At 33.1% G+C, this 12,581-nt stretch overlaps 1 protein-coding gene across 1 annotated transcript; it reads right to left on the bottom strand.

Annotated features, from left to right (window-relative positions):
- Positions 1-8,184: 8,184 nt before the first annotated feature.
- LOC145000466 (F-box protein FBW2-like) lies at positions 8,185-10,437 on the bottom strand. Its single transcript, XM_078959703.1, has 2 exons — positions 10,049-10,437; positions 8,185-8,827 (listed from the first exon to the last, which is right to left on the bottom strand). The coding sequence occupies exons 1-2, from the start codon at positions 10,423-10,425 to the stop codon at positions 8,323-8,325; spliced, it is 882 nt and encodes a 293-aa protein (XP_078815829.1). The 5' UTR covers positions 10,426-10,437; the 3' UTR covers positions 8,185-8,322.
- Between the last annotated feature and the right edge of the window lie 2,144 nt (positions 10,438-12,581).

Here is a 12,581-nt window from a genome sequence, read left to right as displayed (position 1 = left end):
AATATGCCCCTCTTCATTACAACCAAAACACATCCTTTTGTTGTTCGGACATTCATTGGCAAAATGTCCAACCTTTCCACACTTGTAGCAAGTTACATCCTCGCTACATTTCCCGAAGTGCTTTTTCTTACACTTATCACACCACTTCGCTTCCCCTCCTTTTCCCCCACCAAACCTTTTCGAATCATATTTCGAAAATTTACTTTTCTTACCGGAACCAGATGTTCCCTCAAACTTCCTCTTCTCACCAACCTCAACCTTGTTGGTGGTTCTCCCCTTGATCATGTTCTCAACAGACTTGGCAGCCCAGATAGTTGTCTCTAGAGTAAGTGCCTGACGTACTGGCACTTCGTACTCCCATGGAAGTCCCTTCGCATACCGATCCACCTTAGTCAGCTCGTCTGGAACGATACGCAGGGCAAACTCCATCTTATCGGTGAAGTTATTAGTGTATTCATCAACTGACATGCTGCCTTTAGTCAATGTCAGGAACTTGTTCTCCAACTCCAACAGATTTTGAGCCGAGCAGAACTTGCGCTTAAACTGCACCAAGAACTCTGCCCATGACAATTGCAGTGGCTCATTTGGGCTTATGGTCTTTCCTAAAGTGTTCCACCAACGAACGGCTCCACCTCGGAATTGACGCACGGCATAGATAGTTTGCAACTTACCTCTGCAGCCACACGTCATGAAGGCTAGCTCCATTTCGGAGATCCAATCCATAACCCCAATCGGATCCTCCTTTCCATTGAAGGTCGATGGTTTGCAAGTTAGAAAGTCCTTGTATTTGCATCCCATTCCATCATTCCTTCCATCACGGTTGTCTTGCCTAACTATCGGTGGGTTGGCTTGACCAACAGATCCACTGAAGTTTCCACCTTCTGAGTGCCCTTCATTCAGTTCAGGCTCTTCCACACGAATCGACAGTTCTTCACGATTTTGTTGAAGCAACCGTCTAGTTTCATCCATCTGACGATCCAACATCGTCTGAATCATCAATTGTACACCAGCCATGGTTATTGGCTCAGGTGCTGCTGCTACAACAGGTCTTTGTTCAATCACTGGTGGTTGATTCCTGTTTTCATCAGCATTTCCAACTCCACTTCTTGTTCTCACCATTTTGATCTACACACCGAATAAGGTGAAATTAGATCCTTATTCACGATAGATATTCAAATCATCCTTATCACTCCGAAACGTTTACATGCTAGTTCTAATATCGTAGACGTACGCTTAGAATCCTACACACATAAAGTTTCTAGATCCGGTCGGCAACAGACCATTGATCCGAACAAATAATATCATATATGGCAACATACAACATTTAGCACATAAAGCATTTTAGGCAACATTCCTAAAATAAACTAGTGCTCGTGTCTAAAACATAACAGACACACATCTCAAAATTCCACCTAGCATTCTAAGTTCAAGTCTAGAAATCCTAAAAATTCCTAGTTCGCTTAAACTAATGCTCTGATACCAACTGTGACATCCCCAAAATCTCGGCCAGAAAAGACCGATTTTCATTTATGCTTTTAAATATTTTCAGAGTAAATCCTTTTGATTTGAAAGAGTTGCGGAATTTGTTCCCAAAAACAAAACATGATAAAACGATGTTTACCAAAGCATTTCATAAAAGAAATGTATTTTCATTATAATCAAAACTCGGGGTGTCATGTTCCGATACAGACCAATAAGCATAAACGAATACATTACAAGTCATATAACAAATATAAACATATGCAGACTTGCAAACAAAACAACTTGATGGTTCATCCATCTTACGCCCTTGCGCGACTTCCTGTAATACAAATAAAACTGAGTGGGTCAGGCTTGGGAGCCTGGTGAGCATATAGGGTTTTCAACCCACAATAAATAATTAAATTAATTATTATCAACCAACAATAACCCAGTTACCCATTCCCGTTATTCTCACTTTATGTCCCTAAAATAACTAACACAAGGGACCTAATCTAAGAATATTTTCATCGGGGAGACAACACATGTTGCGGGGTTTCCTCAGCAATATAAGTCAAATAAGGCAACCATGAGGGGGATGGAATACAGCGAATGAACACCCAAGTTCATTAACACCTACAGGTTATGAGCCTGCTAGCGTTCCACTGGACTGTCTAGAAAAGTCCGTGGTCGTCATCTAAATTCCGCTAGATGACTGGATCAAAACAACGAGGCCTCTCATCTGTTTATTACACACCAACGATCTACCCATGTTCTACCCAACATATTAGTAGATAAAAACATACATTTTTATACATATTTTCAAAACCTGTATAGCATGCTTGATCAATACATTTTCCATATAACAGATGAGGCACACACACATAACACGTATTTCATATAGAAATAATCATATCTGTAAGATAGAAGAAAGTGAATATACATTCACACACATAACAACAAAATATACACATAACACGTATCTCGTATAAAATACTTCATAGTTATACGTTATGAGAAAGTAACAACGCATTCACACGTATAAACAACAATAAACTTAATACCCTCGAACCATACTTGTATTATTATTGCATTTATGAAAGGTAGTATACACTCACTTGATCAGAAGATGATCGGACAACACTACGACTTGCAGAAGTAGTAATCCTCAGCAGATCTGGAAGATCTCTACGAAAATCGAACTTCTCGCGGGCAGAGCTTCGGCTCGGAAACCGCACTTCTCGGTATCTTCGGGATCTCGGGACTCGCTTCAGGACTCGGGAATATTACCGGGGCTTCGGGGTATTTCTGGCACGCAAAACGATGCAAAACGGGAGAGAGAAGAGAAGAAATGAACAAAACTTCCGGCTGCCCTCGCAAGCCTTTTATAGGGGCTGGATCTGCGATTTATGCGGGGCGTAATTCATGTACGCGGGGCGTAACGGGGATAAGGCCGGTGACTCCCCCCCCCCCCCCCCCCCCCCCATGGATAATATCAGCGAATTTTTATTTAAATTAAATACCGAATTTATTAAATAAACTTCAAAAATTCATATCTTCCTCATACGAACTCCGTTTTCGATGCTCTTTATATCCACGCGTAGGTGAGACTACGATCTACAACTTTCGTTTAGACTCCGTCGGCTAATTTTGATTTATTTTTTATTATTTATTTTTAGTAGGCCGGGACAGGATAACTCCGTTATAAAATCATAACTTCTTCATCCGACGTCCGTTTTCGCCTATCTTTTTATCGTTTTACTACAATTAATGAGATATTCAATTCTCATTTATATTGTTTCGGCTAAAAACCGCTCGGTCTCAAATCGAGCATTCGGGCTGCATACTGCTAAGTCGAAACTTCGAAAAATCATAACTTCCTCATACGAAGTCAGATTTGGGCGTTCTTTTTATGCACGCTCATGTTTTGACGTAATCTACGACTTTCATTTAGATTGCTAAGGCTAAATATCGCTCTAACATAGATTCACTTTTTATGCCGCGCTGTGTCGTGTCGGTTCTGTCGCGAAACTTCGACAGGTCATAACTTCTTCGTTATAACTCGGATTTCGGCATTCTTTATATCTTCGGAAACCTTGTTTCAACTACTACAACATTATCTAAAGATATCAAGTTTATTTTACACTTAAATTTTGACGCTTATTTTTATTCTTAATTAATCGAACCACATAATTAAGCAATTAAGCACAAAACACATAATACTCAAATAATACAATCTTATTATTTCAAAACGGGTTACAAAGGTTAACCTAGACCATTACATTGCTAAAAATGGCAAGCCTGGAAACACAGGCGTTACAAGTAATTAAGTGATAGTTCGAAACTTGTAACAAATAAATGTAACTGATTTTGGTGAATGGATAATAGAAAATTATTTATGAGTATTTTACTACCTTATTCAATTATTTATTCTTGTGTTTCGTTTTGCATGTTTACTTCCAAAGTAATTTGAATTATTCAAACTTCTATAGTCGTTCATACTTTTGGAAGTGAGTAGTGAATTAAGATCGAACTTGATTGTAGATTGTAGATTGAGGTTAAGATTGCGATTGGAATTGCTGCAATATTCATGAGTACTATGAAAATAGAGATTTTAAGTATTGGATAAACCCACGCTTAGATATTACTTCATGGATCTTGTCATGAATAATTCTAAGACAATAGTATCTACTATTCTTCAAACAGAGATACATAAGCTGTAATTTACAAATCAGTTGTATATTGGTGTTACATAAATGCATTAGTAACTTGATATTATAAAATGTAGTATCATATATGATTTGGTAAGTAAATGTTATAGTTATGTAGTCAAAGTTTATTCGTTCCTTTTGGCTTAACAAGAAAAGCAATATCGTTGAATCTCTCGATGATTTGATGTTAATATTATAATGTTGGGCCCAACTAGGACTAATTGATGTGTTTAAGTTGAAGTCCAATACAGTCTTTAAAAATCGGGAAATCCGGAAACATAATCATAGATAAAGAGATTGATTATGATCTATGTCTCGTGTCTATACGATATAATAAAGAACAAATGAATAGATGATCACTTATCTTAGGGCCAATGGCTTATTTGAATAAGAGTTTAGTAGTGGCTTTGGAAAGCAAACTTTGCTGTTTAATTCAAGGTCTATACTTGTAATTGTAGTTACAGACTCATCCAAGTGGGAGATTGTTGGATTAAGGTGTCTAAGCCAATAACTAAATTGGTATATTCTTGTATTAGAAGCAAAGTCATTTTTGGGTTGCCCTTATAACTAGTAACTGAATAGAATGAATTTTGGAAACGGATGTTGATTTATTACGTGATTAATAAATAGTAATAAATAATTTGTAAATATATCATGAGATTAATATATTAATTATAAATAATATTATTTAATTAAATAATTAATCAGAAATTAATTGGAATTAATTGGGTTAATTAAAAGTGCATGGACTTAAGCTGTAATTATTTAATAGTTGAATAAGAAAGGTTCCAGAACCTTCCCAAAAGGGGACAATTTTGAGGGAGCCTCTTATGGTTTCTATAATAATCACTATGGATAATTAAGTAGTTGGATAATTACCTAATTTGAAATATTAATAGTATATTCTATGAAAATGAGTAAAATTTGTAGAGGATTTCGAAGGAGAAGCTCAGATTAGCAACATCGAGAGGGAGGAGAATGCGAAAATCTTGTTAAAGCTCATCACGTGGGTAGCATCACTCTCGAACCAAGAGACTTCTATTTAAATGTTGTTCCTCAACTTGCGATTAGATAAAGGTTGCAGCTCCGGATTACCGACAGCCATAATACGTATGGCGGGTGGAGATCGGCGGTAACAACAAATGATGGTGGTGGCGGTCTTCTGTTTTGGAGCTAGGGTTAGGAAGGATCAAATGTGCTAGAAATAGTATTGTTTATTGTTTTAAAAAGGGACAAATGTAGTTAAAAGTAATTACCATAATTATAGGAATGTATTTGTAGAAATTATTTATCAAATTACTAAATTACCCTTATTTGTTTGTTTGATTATGTATTTATTTTTTAAATTTTGATTGGCCCACATTTATGCATACAATAACACAATAATTACTTTAAACATCTGGACCTCTCTCTCACTCTCTCTCTCTCTCTCTCTCTCTCTCTATATATATATATATATATATATATATATATATATATATATATATATATATATATATATATATATATATGATTTGGTATTGTGACCTCCTCTTCACTCGGTTCTTTAATCCGTGTTCCTTAATCTTTTATAATCTTTTACATATTCTAAGAGTTAGAAATAGATTATGATTGACAAATTTGAAAAATTAAAACTTTGTATTAGATACCAGTTTGTGTTCAAAGGGTGACAAATTTAAGGTCAAAGTTAATAAATAAATACTTTAAAGTTAAATGTAGAAAATTTGAAACACATAATATTATTTACTGTTAAAACTATAATATTATAATAAATATTTAATTTTATTTTATCAAAAAACGGTTTACTATCAAATTTTGTCCGGTTAACTCATTTGTACCATTAATTTTTTGGGAGAATTTCGTATATACTCTTCGTAAACATCAAAATATCGTATTTGTCCATTTTAATTTCGAAATATCATATTTATCCTTGATAACCTATCAAAATATCATATTTGCCCAAATCTTTATTTTTAATATATTTTTAAAATTTTATAATGAATTTTAAAATTTTAAAATGACTATGTTTAACGAAAAAGTTAAAATACCAATATTGTCCTTAATCTTATATTGTTGGAATTGTCTTCTATATAACAATCACATCAAAGACTATGTTTAGGGATTCGTAGAAGTTAACATGTGGCTTAGAGATACATTTAGATTGTTCAAAAGTCAAATAGTTTATTAATATACATTATGTAATGCCTATACTGATTAAGTAAGTTTCACATAGGATTATAATTTTATTATCTCCAAGCAACATCAAACAAAATAAGATTCTTAATTTTACTACATTTTATGTTGTTAGTATACATTTATAACATTAATCTAATAAAAAATCTCCATTAAAGATGCTTTTAAGTTCTAAGTTTAATTTTGAAATGAAATTTTGATTGCGAGCCAATCACAGTAGCTTCCATAAACCCTAAGAAGTATAGGGTCTGCTGTTGTGGGCAACGAATACAAAAACCTCTAGATTTACATTATAGTCTCAATTCTAAGATCCATAAAAACAAGCATCATATTCAATCTTTTCAACTAAATAATAATAAAAACAATATATTAAAAGCACCAAGAGCATTTAAAACAATATTTATTCACAATCGATGGTGTAAAACTCATACATTAGTTTTTGTTTAATGAAAAATTTTAGAAAAAAAAGAAGATATAATTTTAGAACTCGGTAAATATGATATGTTGAAACTTGAAAGTTTATGAATGATATAAATGATATGTTCTAGTTATATTTATAAAAAGGGTATACTGGTCGATTAATAAAGATAAGAATTTAAAATGATTATAAAATTTTTAAAAAATATTAAATTTAAAGATTTGGGCAAATTTGATATTTTAAAATCTTATGAAGGTTAAATATGATATTTTGAAATTAGGTTGGACAAATACGATATTTCAATATTTAAGAAGGACATATATAAAATTTTCCTTAATTTTTATATCAAACTTTTTAACTTTATTATTTGACATAAGATATAATCAAAACCAACTTTTATCTAGTTAATCAAAATCGAAACGTGTTTCCATATTTCGTCTACATTTCACCTTGTTGTATAGTTTGAAATAAAATGTTAAAATGCAAACAACCTTATAAACATCTAAAAAAAATGCAAACAAACATTTCAGTGTCATCCAATTCCCATAGGGTAAAAAAAGAGAGTAATGGGTTAGAAAAAAAAAACGGCTGTCTCTCAATCAAAAATAAAAGTAGGTGAATGTGTGTAAATTAAAAACCTATAACCCTATAATAGACTGATGTGTCCACTAGATTGATGTGTTAAAAGAAAACTTCTTCCAATATATGACCACTAGACTGGTGAGTAATGAATAATTATAAAGTTAGATGAGGGAGAGAGAGTAAAAAAAAAATAAGTAATGGGTTAGAAGAAAAAAGGACGGCTGACTCCCAATCAAAAATAAAAGTAGGTGAATATGTGTAAATTAAAAATATATGATCCTATAGTAGATTGGTATGTTTACTCGATTGGTGTGCTAAAAGAAAAACACTTCCCATATATGACCATTAGACTGGTATGTCCACTAGACTGGTGAGGTAAGAAAAAAAACGGCCGACTCTCAATCAAAAATAAAAATAGGTGAATGTGTGTAAATTAAAAACCTAACCCTATAGTAGACTGATGTGTCCACTAGATTGGTATGTTAAAAGAAAAACATTTCCCATATATGACCACTAGACAAGTGTGTCCACTAGACTGATGAGTAATGAATAATTATAAAAGTTAGACGTGATATGAGAGAGAGAGAGAGAGAGTAAAAAAAAGTGAGTAATGGGTTAGAAAAAAAAGACGGCTGACTCCCAATCAAAAATAAAAGTAGGTGAATGTGTGTAAATTAAAAACCTATAACTCTATAGTATGTAAACGGGTGTGTCCACTAGATTGGTGTGTTAAAAGAAAAACCCTTCCAATAACGACAAATATATAGTGCAAAAACTAGTACAATTTCCAATGTATTTCCAAATCCTATATTTGTACTCACTTTCTTGTTATATTTGCTTCATAATAACCAAAAAAACACTAAAAGAAAATAAAACCAAGAAAAACCTCTCAAACTCATTCCCATACCAAATCTGGTTATGGTTCTTCACTACCAATTACCATCATCTTCACTCTCAATCTCATTCCGATTCCGATTCCATTTCTTCACTATCATCACCTTCACTCTCACTCTCAGGAAACTCATCACTATAATTGCTCCAAGGACTTTGGAAACACTCTAGCTTTTCACACACCCCTTCAAGTTCTCCCCCCAACTCCACGTTCCAACTCCCTTGAATGTCAAGATGCGTAAGTAACTTACATTTGTTGAGGATTTCAGACACACCGAAATCACCAAATCCACCAAAACAAAGTTCAATACGTTGTAGCTTCGGCATTGTGTCCGCTATGGCTTTTGCTTCGGAATCATCCATAGGTTTGGAATCTTCTATTGGGAGCATGTTTCTTTTCAAGTGAATTAGGGATTTGCATTGGTTACCAAATGTTGCAATGCCTTTTGATGTGATTTTTAAGCAATTGCTTATGTCCAAGATTCCAAGATTTGGCAATGGCTTTATGTGCTTTGATATCATTTGGTCAGTGATTTCACTCATTGGGATTTCCAACACTTTCAAGCATTTTCCACTTCAAAATATACAAAACATAAATCGTTAAGAATATTGGATAATATTTACCAGAAATACCAACTTTTTATATCAAATAGTTTACTTGTAAAGTTTACAAGTCGAGTCGATTTTGGAGTCAAAATTTAACAATTATAGCTAAGAGCATATAAATTCTAAAAAGAAAAAAAAAACACACAATTAAAATTTAAAAAAGAATGATATTAAATTATGGTTTTCTCAAATACAAGTTTAATGTGTATCTTGGGTTCTTTTGAATGGTAAAATTAAAGGAAACTTATAGAAATATAAAATATTGATTTATTATCTACCATATAAATTTGACATCAATCATCACAGTGAGTCTACTTGTAATGTAAAATTTTATAAGAACATAAATTTTATTTTCAGTCGTAATTAATAATTATAGCAAAATACAAAATAAGTAATAAAAAACCAAATAATAATAATAATAATAATAATAATAATAATAATAATAATAATTTATGCTATCTTTATAAAAGGTTTTGATAAGAAACTAAAATCACCAAAACACCCACGTTCATAATTCAGAAAAATTACAAGAAATATTGCTGATTTAGTAATTACGTACTTTGTTTATCGTGTTGTGTAAAATATCAATGTATATTCATTAAAAGGTTTCCCTTTCATCTTCTTCATCATTTCTTCATACATTCATGGATCATCTTCATATTCAATAGAACGATTCGGAAAACAAATTCAATAGCCACACATAAACATATATATAACAAAAACAAATTTAAATAGAATAAACTCATCTTCATATATATATCTTTAACAATAAGCAAAAAAAAGCTAAAAATAAGTTCAAAACCGAAGATCACAAAAGCAAAAACGAAAAGTTCTATTTGTCATTTCATCTTCAACGTCGACTCAAGAATAAATCAAGAAAAACACCCACAAACCAAAATTGACCTAATAATAAATCCAAACGTGTGATAATCGTAACTCGGAATCAAAAACAAAAACAGTTTCGTAAACTAAAATTGAATCCAGAATCTTTTTTGTATCTAAAAAATCGTTGATATCAGATTGTTGTACTCCAGATTTGAGTATTTGCCTTTGTTTGTGTGCAATTTATCTTCGTTTTCGTTCTTAAGTATGAAGATCAGAAGATCAATGAAGAAGATGATGGAAGTTTTGGTGATTTCATTTAGTTATAATAATGAAAAACAGAGAGCAAACACATGATCAACATTACCAGTTAGCAGCAAAGAAGAACCCAGATTCTCCCATGCGGTAAACAGACAGACGTTGAACCGACCACTTGCTCCGCCGTATCAGCTTCTTCACCACCAGGTCCACCGCATGACTGTCATTACGACGGCGACACCACGCCTGAACATCGATTTCCTGCCAACAGTACGGCCCAGCAACCACCTCCATCCATGGCCGACACACTAACGGAACACAGCTCACCATTTCTTCCGCAGGTATCCTTACAAAAATCAATGCAAGTATCTCCGGATTCAAACCATCCCACGGCCTCCTCCGCCGCCACTCCTCCACCTCATCCGCCGCCACCATCACCGGCGTCTTTTCATTGCTCGATAGCACTACCCTCTTCTTGCTGATCATGTCTGCGGAAAAACCCATTTCGTTGTTTGCTGCTCTGTGGGTTGGTCAGCTGTTTTGTTGTTTTGCAGAGGAGAGAGAGTGAGATGGGAGGTTGACACGTGGCACTGTGGGTCGATCCTACGGTTAGAAAAATCCAGAAAAAAAAGCTGCAAATGGGAATGATTAGAGAGAATTGTTAGTGTACATGTTTTCTTTTTTCGTTGTAACGTTTTAAATTATATGTTGTGTGTTTGTTTGTTTATAATATGCACATGCATGCATGCATCCAATATGGTTTTTGCATATATGAATAGATATTGTATGTATATATATATGATTTTACTAAAGTCATATTTTTATGGTAAATTATTCCACTTAGAGAAATTTTTTTTTAATAACAAGTTTTGTTTTTTTGGGCTAATTGAATTGATCGAAATGATACTTATGTGATTTTTATATAGTTTAATTACATTTGTTTTGAATATAAGTTATAATTTATATAAGACTATACATTAATACATATATAAGATATTCAAGTAGAAAGTATTTCATATATAAATACTTGATGATGGAATTATGATGTTTATATAAATATACAAATAATAATAATATAAATTGTTAAATGGCTGTTTTGCAGTTTATGAAATTAAAAATGGTGAAACTCCATTTGTCGTTTGGTAATGTTTAAACAATTAAACCCACACCTTCATGTCATGTTCTTAAGATTTTGGGGCGATTTGTCATTTCGAAAAGTTAAATTCCTTATATCTCTCTCTTTTTCTAGTGTTTCATAGTTTTTCGTTTCGAGTCATATTTTACATTTGTTAGGGTTATAAAAAAGTGTTCAGGTTTTGCAAAATATTATTTTATATTAAATTTCGTGACTTGTTCTTATTTGTCGATTATTTGTTTCAGTCAAAGGTATTGTTTTGTCTCATCACCGAATTTCAAATTGGAAAAGTTCCTCCAACGCATATTATCCTTGTATTGGACGTTAATTAATTTATCCAAACATGTTTTGAGACAAGTATTCTACAGGTTTGCAATGTATCACTAGATAAGATTTGAAGATCTAGTCTATGTATTTGACGTTGAATTTAACCAAACATGTTTTGAGACATGTATTCTACAGGTTTGTAATGTATCAGTCGATAAGCTTTGAAGATTTAGTTCATGTCTTTGACGTTGAATTTATAGGATGCCAACATGAACAGGTAGTACACGAGTCTCTTATTTCTATGACGGGTGATCTGAATGAGTGAAATAGATATCATACCATTTAATGAATTTTTTGTTATTTATATTAATTATTGGATCATTGATTAATTATTTGTGTTATGAATTAGCAACAGATAAACATTTACTTCAATGTGTTTTTTGTATAATGAAAAATAGGTTTCTAACAAATGAGAACAATAGATCTACTATCACAAAAATGCTGACCAAAAAAACAAAACAAATGGTCAAATATGAGAAAATTTCAAAACCCATAAAATTTCACTAGTCCAGCTACTAGAGCCTTGTATTTTGTAACAATTGTTTCCCATAATGGATCACTTGATGATGTAAATGTGTGAAATGCATGATGATGTAAATGTGTGAAATGCATGGCTTTTAAGGAAACCATATGTAAGGACGTGGCATGGAAGATGAAGAACGTGTGTCTCGGATGGACTCCACGATGTCACATGAAGCGTGTCACAATGTGGCGACTGTTTCGTCCCAAGCTCATAATTCTTATGGTTTTCTCCATATTTAATCCCCTACACTCAAGGTTTACGGTATCCTCTTCAACCTCCAACCCTTTCAATGAAACACTAGCCTTTGTTGTTGAAGATCTTAAGCTTTTGTTGGTGTTTTGGTGTTTTAAAGGAGAAGGAAGCACACTTGGTGTATAGATCTAGCTTTATTTTTGAAGGAGAAGGAAGCACCTTTGTAAGTGTTCAAGATCCAAGCTTTATTTTTTATGTCTCTAAATCTAGGTTTTTGCCTCGTTTCTTCAAGGATGAGCTAGTTGGAATGGTGGGATTCCATAAAGTTAGCAACTTTATGGATCCTTGAGTTCCCTTTTATGATCATAAGTTTCAAATCTGAAGTTTGTTGGTGTTTTGAGCCTATGCATGAGATTTTGTATTATTTCTCCATTTTTGACCTAGCTTGTGCTCTAGACTTGCATT

The sequence above is a fragment of the Lactuca saligna genome, chromosome 1 (genome assembly GCF_052625555.1).
Source record: "Lactuca saligna cultivar CGN05327 chromosome 1, ASM5262555v1, whole genome shotgun sequence".
Classification (NCBI taxonomy): domain Eukaryota; kingdom Viridiplantae; phylum Streptophyta; class Magnoliopsida; order Asterales; family Asteraceae; genus Lactuca; species Lactuca saligna.
The sequence above is the reverse complement of the archived record's forward strand: the minus strand, read 5'-3'. Positions and strand labels throughout refer to the sequence as shown.